The sequence below is a fragment of the Vicugna pacos genome, unplaced genomic scaffold (genome assembly GCF_048564905.1).
Source record: "Vicugna pacos unplaced genomic scaffold, VicPac4 scaffold_76, whole genome shotgun sequence".
NCBI lineage: Eukaryota > Metazoa > Chordata > Mammalia > Artiodactyla > Camelidae > Vicugna > Vicugna pacos.
The window spans coordinates 269910-282243 of NW_027328757.1; the positions used below are offsets into that span (position 1 = coordinate 269910).

The window sequence follows — 12334 nt, forward strand, 5'->3', positions numbered from 1 at the left end:
TTAGCAACATTAAGACCTCCACGTTCTCTTTCTGTCTCCTGTGCGAGGTTTTTACCATTGCTGATACTTGATCTATCCACGTCTTTCTCCCCCTGTAAATAACTGTGTCTCCACTGGCGTGAGCCATCCCAAGGTGGAAACTGGGGAACAAATCCAGGTTTGTATACCCCAGCGCGCCACCCTATAGGGACACTGCAGTTTTGCTTGCAATGGTAGAATGAAACGGAAGGGACTTGGGTGGGCTTCAAGAGCCACCCAGGACTCGAAGGCCCCCAGGGAAGCTGAAGGCCTTGATCACTCATTGGGCCACGGGCATGTCAGTCTTTGCCTGTTGGCCAATGAGCTCAGAGCTGGCGCTGGAGGAAGTGGCTCTTTGTTGACGTTTCCAAGCTCCGCCTCCCACTGCCAGTCAGCCAGACGCTCTCCCGCCTTGGGGACGGCCGCCACCACCGGCGCAGGCGCAGTCTCCCCGGGCCACTTCTCGGGCTGCCCCGGGGGCTCTCCTGTCCCGGGGCCCCCACAGGCGCCTTCGCAGACTCTTCTTGTTCCCTGCGCAGCCGGCTTCTCTGCCGCCCCCTCTGCCGCCCCCGCCACCTCCAGGCGGGCCCGCTGCCAACAGCCTCCCCGCAACGGCGGTCAGCCCGGCGGCCGCCATCTTCGCCGTAGTCGTCGCTGCAGCCGGGTCGGTGTCGGCCGCGTCCCTCCTGCCATGTCTGCCGCAGAGGAGCGCGGCCAGATCCCAGGTGGCCGGGACACAGCTGTTGGCTGGGCGGGCGGCGACAACAGACTCCTTGGGGTCGGTGCGTCACCTTTGGAAGGGATGGATGGAGTCCAGGGCGTCTTCAGAGTCCTTCCGGAGGATGAGGGTTGGCAGGAGGAGGTCGCCGAGGCCGCAGCGGAAGAGAACTGGGCTGTAGAGCTGGGAGAGGAGGAGGGGGAAAGGGAAGAGTTTGAATTCGAGTTCGAGGACCAGGAGGAGGAGGAGTACCAGTCAGAAGAGGGGGACGAAGACGAGGAGGAGGAAGAGAGGGAGACAGAAGAGGAGGAGGAGGACGGGCAGGAGGGCACAGAAGTCGTCTCGGGTGCCCGTGAGGCCCCCACCGTGCGGTCTGGGTCCCTGTTCCGCATTCTGGTCCATTCCCTTCTACACAGCGACCGTGACCTGGTCCGGCCCCACGCGGGCCGCGTGGGGGCTCGGCGCCGCTTCTGGCAGCGCTTGGACCTTGCAGACCTTGCAGACCTTGCAGACCTTGCAGAGGGCCCCGCGCCTCCTCAGGAGGTGGAAGCCCCGGGAGAGGGACCTGTGCCCCAGGAGCGGGAAGACCTGGGAGAGGAAGCTGAGGTGTGGGGGGGCGAGGCCCTGGCTGATGCCTCCCAGTCCTGGGAGGCTGGAGCCTGTGGCCCCGAGGGCAGGGCCCAGGCTGGCGAGTGGCGGCCGAGTCCTCAGGCCCTCGCAGCCCCTGTTGGGGCGTCTGGCCCAAAGGCAGGCGGTGCTCAGCGCTTGCCTCTAGCACTTACGCAGCGGGTCAAAGCTCTCAAAAACCTCCAGGCACGACATGCGCAAGTAGAAGCCCAATTCTATAAAGACCTTTTTGATCTCGAGAAAAAGTACGCTGCCTTCTACGAACCTCTGTTCGATAGGAGAGCTGCCATCATCAATGCAATTCATGAGCCCACAGAAGGGGAATGTCAGTGGGCAGTAGGTGTGGCGGAAGGGGCTTGGGAAGAAATGGATGCAGAGCCTGAAGGAAAGGGGCAAATAAATGGCATACCTCACTTTTGGCTGACAGCTTTTAAAAATGTCAAGATGCTCGGTAGGATGATCCGGGGAAATGACGAACTTGCCCTGGAGCACTTGACAGATGTGAAAATAAAGTTTTCTGGGGTCGATGAACCAATGGGCTTCACCGTAGAATTTATCTTTGAGTCAAACGAGTACTTTTTCAACCAAGTTCTGACGAAAACGTACCGAATGCGCTCAGACCCAGATGATTCTGATCCCTTCTTCTCCAGAGGGCCAGAGATAATCAGCAGCACAGGCTGTGAGATCTACTGGAAAGAGGGGAAAGACCTCACCATGAAAACTCTCGAGCTGCAGAAGTGTGAGGGCCGTGGAAGTGTGGTACCAGCCACGGACAAGGTGCCCAGTCGTTCCTTCTTCACCTACTTCTACCCTCCTGATTCTCCTGAGGGTAGGGTATTGGATATCGCCACTGATTATAAGTTGGGCTATTTTTTCCGTGAAGTTCTGGTCCCAAAGTCCGTATTATTCTTCACGAAAGAAGCGACTGAATATCAGTGTGAAGACTCTGATGAAGAGGTCCAAGAAGCTGAAGGGCCAAGAACCGAAGAACCAGGGCGAGGACCTGAAAAGGATGTGGACCCAGCAGAGGGCAGCCCCGGGGAAGCCAGGTATCTGTGTGCAGCTCCGAGTATCACCCAGCCATTCCTGACATAGGCCTATTGTGTTATGTTTTTAAGTTTCCTCCACAAAGCAAATAGTAGTAAAGGAAATTTGGCTAAAGCCTAGTTTCAGGACAGCTTAACGTTCGTAAGGCGTGTATGCTAGATAATGTAGAATGGAGCGTGTTCTGAAATGTGCTTCGCTCCCAGCTGCAGGCCCTCCGAGCGGTAGCTGTAAGACTTCTGCAGGTGGGAAACTTATCAGACCTGGTAGCCGCGAGCACTGTTTGTCTGGAACACAGTTGCCAGAACAGGCGGCTGAAGTGACTGGAACGTGCGCTAGCTGGGCCTTCATCAGTGGGCTACAGCAGTACGGTCTCTTGGGCTAACTGGGAGAAAATGCCCGTGAGAATGTGACTGCTGACAAAGGTGTAGCAAGTGAACATTTTCAAGTGGGAGCCCACTGGTTGATTGATACCTAACTGTTTGTTCAGTTGTAAAGGTTTATATTTCATGGGACAGTCAGTCAAAAGAGAAGAACGTTAGCCTCGGTAAGACTGTTGTTCACCACTGAATTGGTGATTAAGTCAGCTTGTATCTTGCCTGTCCTCTCCTTCTCTTTCTTCCTTTGCTTTTCCCTGTCCTTCTCCTCTTCCTTTTCGCAGGCCTGGAAACAGAGGGTCTGGGAGTGACTGATGGATAGAGCACAGGCTAGTAAGGTGGAAAGACTGACTTATTTAATGAGTCTCTCAAGAAAACAACAGCAACAAAGCAGGCGTTTCTGGTGTTTGGCAAGTGGGAGAGGAGGTTGGTGTGAGGGGTGCATGATGGAAGACACGTCCAGACGTCTGCGTCGCAAGGGGAAAATGTGTTGATTTCTCTTGATGGTACAACAGGCGTACGTAGGATTGCCTGTTTTCTTAGATTTAGAAAGTCAGTGTTGCATGTTCTTGGCTTGCAATTGCTAATTGTCTCTTATTTCATCCCACAGTTCTCAGGCATAGAAAGACACGATGGAGGAAGAAACAACGAAATTGTTCTTCACGGATTTGAGATTTTCTGCTTCTCAGTAGCCAGTGGGAATTTTATCAACACTGGTTTTGTTCCCGATTTCATCATGCAAAAAGTGTTATCCACCTTCATCTGACTTTTCTCTTAAGTTTTTCAGATACGTTTGACAGCATTTGCCCCTGTTAAAAATAAAAGTTTGCCAGAAATGGATAAGCTGCAGAGTTCTTAGGTATATAACACTGATGCAGGTCTATCCTTGTATCTTTTCTTTTTGCTTTGTGCCACCTTACTGTCATTGAAACCGTGTCTTAAGTTCTTTTATTGCCGCCACAAGTTAATTAAAATGCCAGTGTATAAACAGTTAACGTAAAGGGAGAGGTGGAGGTCTAGCCCCTACTTCCTTCTATTGAAAGAAACCGACGGATGACCAAGCTCATCCGGAGACCAGATGGTGCCACTGGGCTGCTGTGGACCAGCGGCATCAGCGTCACCTGGGAGCTTGTGAGGAATGCAGATGCTCAGGCCCCACTCCAGAGTTACTGAATCAGACATTCTGAAGGTGGGCCGGCAATCAGAGTTTTACGTGTCCTTCAGGTGACTCTGAGAAGCACACTAGAGTTTGAGCATCACTGGTTTAGAGCAGTGATGGGTGTGGGGGGCCGGGGAGGACTGTGAGGGACTGAGCTTCTCCTGTGGTAAGGCCAGCACTGACCCAGCCACTTGACACTATTTTCGGTCAACTGGACGGGACAGCAAAGGCTGGAGTGGGGATGAGACTAGAATTCTCTCAAGGGTCTGAGACACAGAAAGACCTCCAAGAGGGGCAAGGATTGGATGGTGGCAGTGGCAAAAGTGGGTGAGGGAACAGACTAGTTTCAGAAGGATAGAACCGTTACGATACCACGAATACGAAGTTTAAGAGCATGTAAAACAATCACATATTGATTATGGACGCGTATATGTAGTAAAAGGCATGCGTGGGGGGGGGGGGATGCACGCACGGAGTGTGTAGAGGGGCACGCATGAGAACGACAGACCCCTTGCTAAGGGTAGTGGTGACGTCTTGTGGAGAGGGGGAGAGAATTCAACTGGGAAGGGTTGCTCACAGGGCTGCCATAACCAGTTACCACAAGGTAGGCGGGTGGCTTGAAACAACATAAAAGTTTAATCTCCCACAGTTGCAGCAGCCAGCAGTCTGAAAGCAAGGTGCTCCAGGGGAAAATCCTCCTCATCTTCTCCAGTTTCTGCTGCCTCCTGGCATTCCTTGGCTTGTGGCAGGAGAACTCCAGTCTCTGCCTCTGTCTTCACAAACTGGACAAACTGTAGCATATGTAAGCTGTAAAGTTTTCAGGGCAACGTTCAATTAAGGGCCTGCATGCCACGTGTAAAATTACTTGAAAGTTTCAAATCAACTAATAAACTATTAAACAAGGTATCTCATCTACCAAATAAATACACCATCTTGATTGCCAGGAAACCAACTTCAGATTTAGAATACTTTGCATATTTCAGGGTTTTTTCCTTGTTTAGCTCGTTACGCTAATTTAAAATCACAAAGCTATCGGTAACAAGTTTGTGTTAGCAATAGTTGCGTGATATTGAAGAGGGCACGTTAGGAGACCGGGAGTCTCCAGGTCTGTCCTCTCCTGGGCCAGGCGTATTAGTTCTCCATTGCTAAACAAAACCAAATCACCACATAAATGATAGACGGATCAAACTACAGGAACATACCTAATGTAATCAAGAGTGTGACATTCCATTGACATTTTCACATTCTGATGGTTAGAAGAAAATCACAGGTCCAGGCCAACTTAAGGGGATGGAAAATTCAAGAGCAGGAATAAGAAAAAGTTTGAGGGTCACTTAGGGTCTGTGTACAACACCTGTTGTGTGCGTACAATACCTGGGCTCCTCAGAGTTCTGTTCCAGCGATGTGGGGAAAGGGGGACCCCCACCCCAGGCCGCTGGTCCACATCACAGGCCCCAGGTCCAGCCTCTTCCTCTTCTCTACTCACTCTGAGCTCCATTCCTCACCTCAAGAGATCTCACATGCACATGCGTGGATGTTGAAGTCCACTTGTCCCCTGTTCCCTGAATATAGTCACCAACAGTTGGTTTCCTCCCAGTCCTGGAAGTAAGTATAACAGTGCAGTGCCACTTAACCCTCAGAAGCACAGATCCAGGGAAGAGGAGCATGCAGGCTTCTTGGAACTTGGGGTTTAGGGCCACTGTGCAGCAAATTCAGGACCCCTGATACATGGAACAAGGTTGGGAGCAGGCTGTGTGCACATCTCCTTGATCTCACACACTGCACCCTTGGCTGTTTGCAGAGAGATGAAGCTGGAAGAGGGTGGTAGTGGCTCCCCTAAAGTGTGGGATCCGTGACAAGCCCCTCTAGCCTGGGTCTCAGAGCAGTAGTAAGACCAGCAGCTGGTTCATCACAGACACTGTGACAGCCAGCCTCTAAGAGCACCCCAATGATCCTGTCTCCTGGTGTTCATGCCCCAGAGTAGAGCCCTACCTCATTTAATAGAGATGACCTATGTGACCAAGCATTTGTCATGCAGCAATAGAAAACAAAACAGATGTTGTCACAGAGTAGGATTTTGTGGTAAACAACAACAAACAAGCAAACACCTGAAAGGTGGGAATGGCTTTGGAAATGGCCAGAGGGCAGAATCTGGAAGGACTTTGAAGAGAGTGGTAGAGATAGTCAAAGATGCTTTGAAGAGACCATTATCAGAAGCCTGATGGCCATTGTGGAGCCTGCCTGTGAGTGTAAAGGGAAGTACAAAAAACGTTATTGGAAACTGGAGGAAAGGATCCCTTTTTAAGTAGTGTAGTGGTGTGGGAATTAAAAAAAAATGAAGTGTTGAAGGTGCTGCCTGTCTTCTTACCATTCATGGCAAGATGGGAGACAATAAAGTTAAAGTAAAGGACGGACTTTAGCTTAGATAAAAAGGGAGACAGAACCTGCTGCTTTGAAAATCCCCAGCCTCTCCTAGATGGCAAAAGATACTAAAGTTAACAAAAGGCTTCTAGGCAAAGGCAGCATCTAGAAGCCTTCCAGAAAAATATGATGTAAAGATGAAGCCAAGGATGTGACAATAAGTCCTCTGTTTAGGCCTCAGGACAATCTGGGCCAGTACCTCAGAGATCCTTAAAGTGACAAAACAGGACTTCTAATAGAAGTTGAAGGATATTATTCCTAAGCAGTCTCAGTAGAAGCCCAAGGCCCAGAGGACTTATCTCAGAGAGTTGTGGATGTGCCTGTGAATGAAAAATACTGCAGAGAATACTAGTAAACAAAGAATGCAGAAGCTATCAAATCATCAGCGGCTGCCGCACCCCCCAGGGAAGACAAGCCTGCAGCCCAGCCTCTGCAGCCACTCACAGCAGTGCGCCCTGAGGGGACTCAGAATAAGAAAGGACAGGATACTGGCCCTGGCTAGCTGGGTGCTTGTCAAAGGGATGAATTCAATGAGCCCAAACGTTTGGTCCCTCGCATAGGAGAAAAGAGCTAAATTCTTTAACTTGGGATGTCTGGTTTTCTTCAGTTAACAAGTAATCTTTAATGTTCTGACTACCTGGTCTTTGTTGTAAAACTCCTATATATCCTGGCTCCTCCCGTACCTCTTTGGAGCAGTCCCTCAGAGCAGTCTGAGAGGTTGTTATCCCGGGCTCAGAAGTGTCCACCAAATAAAACATAACTCTCGACTTTAAGGCTGTGCATTTATTTCAGTCGACAGTTTTGGCGACCATTACAAAGGGACCCAGAGCAGACTCCTCTCCTTCGCCTGAACTCTACGAGGATCTGGAGCCTTGGTACCAGCAGAGGCCTCTTGGGCCCATCCGCCTCCTCGGAGAGTCCATACGAATTTGGATGAGTCTCTCCTGGTTCTAGGGTCTCTCGTTATTAGTTGATGATCTAAGTTTTATTCAGTGGTGTTAAACTCCTCTCTGGAGGATAGGTTATCCTTGAAACAGGTTCAAGAAGTACCTGGGTTATCCTCAGTGGAAGGCACTGGGAGGATTTTACTCAGTTTAGACATTGAGTGGTTCTATCCTCAGTTAAAAGACTGGAAAAACTTTGTTCAGTTAGGAGAACAATGAGTGTAGGGTTGGACTGGGTAATTAGGGAAAAAACTGGCCTGTCATTTTTGCTTGAATTGGCAACCTTAATAGAGTTTGTTAAAATAAAACTGAAATTTTATGAGAGCTGTTCGGCTCCAAAGATGGGACCCTCCTCTTGGCCGGTAACGGCTTTCTTAGGTGACTGAGAAACTTTCAGGAGTGGTGGAGGCCAAGACCTCATACCATGCATATGCCCCTGTAGGGAAACCCACTAGCAATTGGTACACTGACAAACTTACCTTAAAACAGGGAATATAACTTTCAAAACAAAAGAAAAAGGAACGACAGATTGCCAGTCTCCAACTAATACACCAGCCAGGTTTATGTACGTAGAAAGCTTACAACTTTAATTGGGAATTAATGAAAATCTCACCCTAAAAATAACTAAGGCAGGGCTCTTTTATTGCATATACAGTTAAGTTTTTAAAAAATGCCAGCCTGATAAAAGCTTTTTTCAGAATTCTGACCTTACAAAAACCCTTTTAGGACGAACTTGAATTTCTCTTCCTGTGTCCTTGAAATGTAAATGTTTTATCTTTCTCTGGGCATTTTGTGTGTATGTATGTATGTATGTATTATTTTTTTAAAGAAAACTTGGACTCTGCCATCCAAAAGGTACAAATATGATACATATGGCAACCAAGCAAATAAATTGGGATTCTGAACAATACTTTGATTGTACCAATTCTCAGGCATTTTGCCATCTTAACCTTCGTTGCATCAGCCTGGACCACAACGGCCTTTACCTTTTGGGGAGTAAACTTGAATTTTATTTAGGCAGCACCCCCTCAACTCTCTTGTGGGAAAGCCTCTTCATCTTATTGGTTTGAAATCATTACTAATTATATATATATATGATGTGTATATATATATATATATATATATATATATATAATGATTAATATATATTAAAAAATAATACATAATACATATATATTATATATATGTATTATATACATGTATATATACACATGTATATATATACATGTATATAATATATATATAATACATCATATATATATATAATACATCATATATGTATATATATAAAAAATTGACGGCCAGATGATGGATCCTTTAAATTGGAAAAACGTCTAACTTGGTAAAACTTTGGAGAGCTCTCATTATGAATAGCAGTTTTATTTGTACCTATAAAAATCAATCAGATTTAAAGGTAAAAATGTATATGTCTAATGGTTAACCTAAGAACTCCCTCAGTTTAAACCAAAACTTGGTTTGGAAAGCGATATTTGTGTTTTCCCTTTCCCCTCAATGGGTTTTAGAGATGCTATAATAAAAACATTAGAATACTTGATGTTAATTAGGTTGAGTAACTTGAAAAAGGAATATAGAAAATGTCTAAAAGACTTTTTTTTTTTGACAAGGGAAAAAATAAGGGACTTATCCCAAATGGATAAATACTTTTCAGATGGTTCTTTAAAATAGGATAAGTAAAATGGACATTTATGGATTAAGATACAAGGTTTTGATACTACACTATGTAAGGTTAAAAAGGCCAAAGGGACCTCCTACTGGTCCCCAACATTAAAGTTCAAACAAGTCCGCTTTATTTACCCCAGTTTAAAATGTATATATTTATAGGGCTGGAAAAAATATATACACTGAGATACTTGTTCAACAATTGGGGCATCAGTTAGACCAATTGATCAAATTTAAAAATTGACAAGGGCCTAAGTCCTTTGGCTCAAACTCCTCTGGGGATCCCAGAGACTTTTATATAAAATTAGATAAAATGGGCAAGAAGTAAAAGAAAAAGGTTTCTAGCACTTCTTCTAAAAACAAGTCTTATTGGTTGTGTTAGGTAGTTTAGATGGAAATGAGCACTGGGCAGGGGGAGAGGAAGAGGAAAGGAATAATCCAGAACACAAGGAACCTGAGCGGTCAGTCAACCAGAATGCAGGGAATGTGAGTTATCAATGAATCAATCCATACGAAACCAGGATATAAAAAGGAAAAACGAGGGAACGGCGCCATGTTTCTTGTCTTGAATTGGCCTGCTCCCAATTCCTAGGAGTGTACTATCTTTCACTATTTTTTTTATTTCTCTAATAAAAATCTTGCTTATATCACACTTTTTGTCTCTTGTCAGAAATCTTTTTTTCAGGTGACTAAGAACCACGGTAATTCTTATTTTCCTTTTTCCCAGTAACATTAATTTTGGTGCCATGACTCAGATTGCATGCTTAAACCTAATCTTTCCTCCTTCGTTTTCCTCTCCCTCCCCAAGGCCAGCCAGCTGAGCACAAGCTCCTGGGGCCAGCTGTGGCAGCTGGACCAAGAACACAAGGTGTGGTAGCCACTGGCTAAACTAAAGGAGATCACTCCAATTAGACCATGGAGACACCCAGCACACAATGGGATACCAAGAGTCTAGCCTTGCTGGGACTCCTTTGGGCTGAATATTGCCAGCTGGGACCATTTTAATCTTGTAGATTTTGGCCCTCAAAAGAAAAACACTTATCTCTAACCCTAACTCACTCCTCTATTTTTGCTCCCCCTTTCTCTGGCTGTCCCAGTTGAGCAGCTCTCCTGCTCCTGGATCACTGACCACCCACAGGGTTAAAACTCACTATTTCCTTGGACTGCGGTGACTCCCAGCTCATGGTAAGATTATGGCCGCTTTCCCCATCCAGAGAGGAGGCTGGGATGCCGGATCCTCCTTCAGTGGACCAATGACCCTGGGACACCAGGCTCTCTTCGGTCCATGGCTTCAGGGTACTCTTGGCTACATGCAGAAGACTCAGACATCAGACTATAGCCTGTGGGCTTCACCTTGGGACACTGAGCTCTGAAGACCCTCCTTCCCCCAGTATCCTGCCCTTCAGATGGAAAGCCAACAGCTGATCCCTGCTGACACTCCCCTGGGCTACATCTTAGCCCAAACCATGGCCCATAAATAGGAGCATAAATTCAACCACCTTGCTCCAGCTTAATCTCTTCTACAATACACAAGACAAATGGTCTAAAATATCATATATCCAGATCTTTTATTTGCTGAGGGACAGCAATGATCTCCTAAAGAAATGCAAAATAACCACCTTGGCCATGGTTACTATCAGAAACCTGCTATCCCCAACACCTCCTTGAAAGGGCGCTCCCTTAAACGTACGTCCTCCCCTGCTCTCCCTACCATATACCCCTCCTTTAAAGGGTGAATTTCTCACCCAGTCTGCCCCTGACATTAGATGAAAACTCTAAAAGGTGATCCAGGAACCTGGAGTAACTCTTGATGAAATGCTAACCATCGCTGCCAGTTTTTTATAATCAAGATCAGGTGCAAGAGGCCAAGGCTCAGGAGAAGGAAAGAGGGAAGGAGGCCAGGCATGCCCAGATGATTATGTCCCTTCAGGGCAGCCACCATCCTTACATACCCAGACCCCAACAGATGAGTCCAACAACAAGTGCAACATCTGCCACCAACTTGGTCACTGGGCCAAAGAATGTCCCTACAGGGACAGATCTTCAAGATCTGCCTGTTTCTGGTGTAACAAGCAAGGTCATTGGGTGGCCTGTCCCTCAAGCTGTGGGAGCCCATGATTGGGTTAACAAATTGTAACAGACCCCAGCCGCTTATCTCCTTAAAGAAGAGCAAATGTGCTTAGTAACTGCCTTGCTTGCATAGTTGAGGTTTTAGCAAGGACCCAGGCCCTCTGCTATAAATGCTGGGCGTGCCTGCTGTTAGATAGTCTTCTATCCCCAAAACAGCCTTGGGCTGGAATGGTAAACAAATTATAAAAAACTGCAGACTCAGAGTTGAGAAGGCTGGTTAGCCAATGACGGGTAAGATCCCCTGGGTGGGGGGCAACCTAAGACAGGCACAGCCGCCTGAGTCCAAGAAAAATGTTGTTAAGCAGCTGATTCTCATGCATTCTGCCCTGATAAGCTGAAAGGCTCAACACGAATATGATTTACCAAAAAGGGTCTTCTGACCTTGAGCCAAACACCAACAATAAACAAAGCCTTTGTACTCATTGTGATCCCACCCTGTCCTTCCCTAAATTCCTGCATTCCTCCTTTGACTGTACACAATAAATATGGGAGCATTTGAGAGGCTCGTGGAGTTGGCTCCCGACTCCCTCTCACTCTCTTGACTTTTTCCACAAAGTCTTGAGTAATTCATTGTGTCTCGGTGGGACTTCTGCTGGCCAGAACCCACAACTGGTGACGAACCCACATCGAGCCAAAATAGCCCACTGGGGAGAACAAACCTATGATCTGCAGATGGTCGTCTGGGACTAAAGAAGCCCCCCTCAATCAGCCCCAGTGCAAGAGATCTTCATCACTGGGCTGGAGCCACAGGTACAAATGGATGTAGCAGGTAAGACAATGACTTTTCTTTTGGATACCAGGGCCACCTACTCTGTCCTAACTTCCTTCTCCAGACCCTTCTCTTCTAGATCCTACAACACACCTACCCTTCTGGTCATTAAGAAGGATGGGGCCTATAGAGTAGTCCAAAATTTAAAAATTATAAACGAGGCTGTAGTGCCTCTTCATCTAGTGGTTCCAAACCTCTATGTATTACTAATAACATACCTCCAGGAACCCAGTGGTACCCTACCTTAGACCTAAAAGATGCTTTCTTCTGTATACCCCTTAGTCCCCAGTCTCAATAATTATTTGCCTTTCAGTGGGATTCATCCAATGGGTATCAAAGCCAGCTAACCTAGACAGTACTACCACAGGCGTTTAGAGACAGTCCTCACCTCTTTGGGCAAGCTTTGGCCCAAGATTTCCAGGACTTACAGCTTGAAAAAGGAACTAT

At 47.0% G+C, this 12334-nt stretch overlaps 1 protein-coding gene across 2 annotated transcripts; it reads left to right on the forward strand.

Annotated features, from left to right (window-relative positions):
* Window positions 1–806: 806 nt before the first annotated feature.
* Window positions 807–3627, forward strand: LOC140694641 (nucleosome assembly protein 1-like 1-A). 2 transcript variants are annotated; one of them, XM_072957794.1, is made up of 3 exons: window positions 807–2140; window positions 2283–2412; window positions 3395–3627. In XM_072957794.1, exons 1-3 carry the CDS (start codon window positions 821–823, stop codon window positions 3454–3456), a joined length of 1512 nt encoding a protein of 503 aa, XP_072813895.1. In that variant the 5' UTR covers window positions 807–820; the 3' UTR covers window positions 3457–3627. The 2 variants fall into 2 exon arrangements, with proteins under 2 accessions (XP_072813895.1, XP_072813894.1); XM_072957793.1 differs by having other exon boundaries at window positions 807–2412.
* The last annotated feature ends 8707 nt before the right edge of the window (window positions 3628–12334 follow it).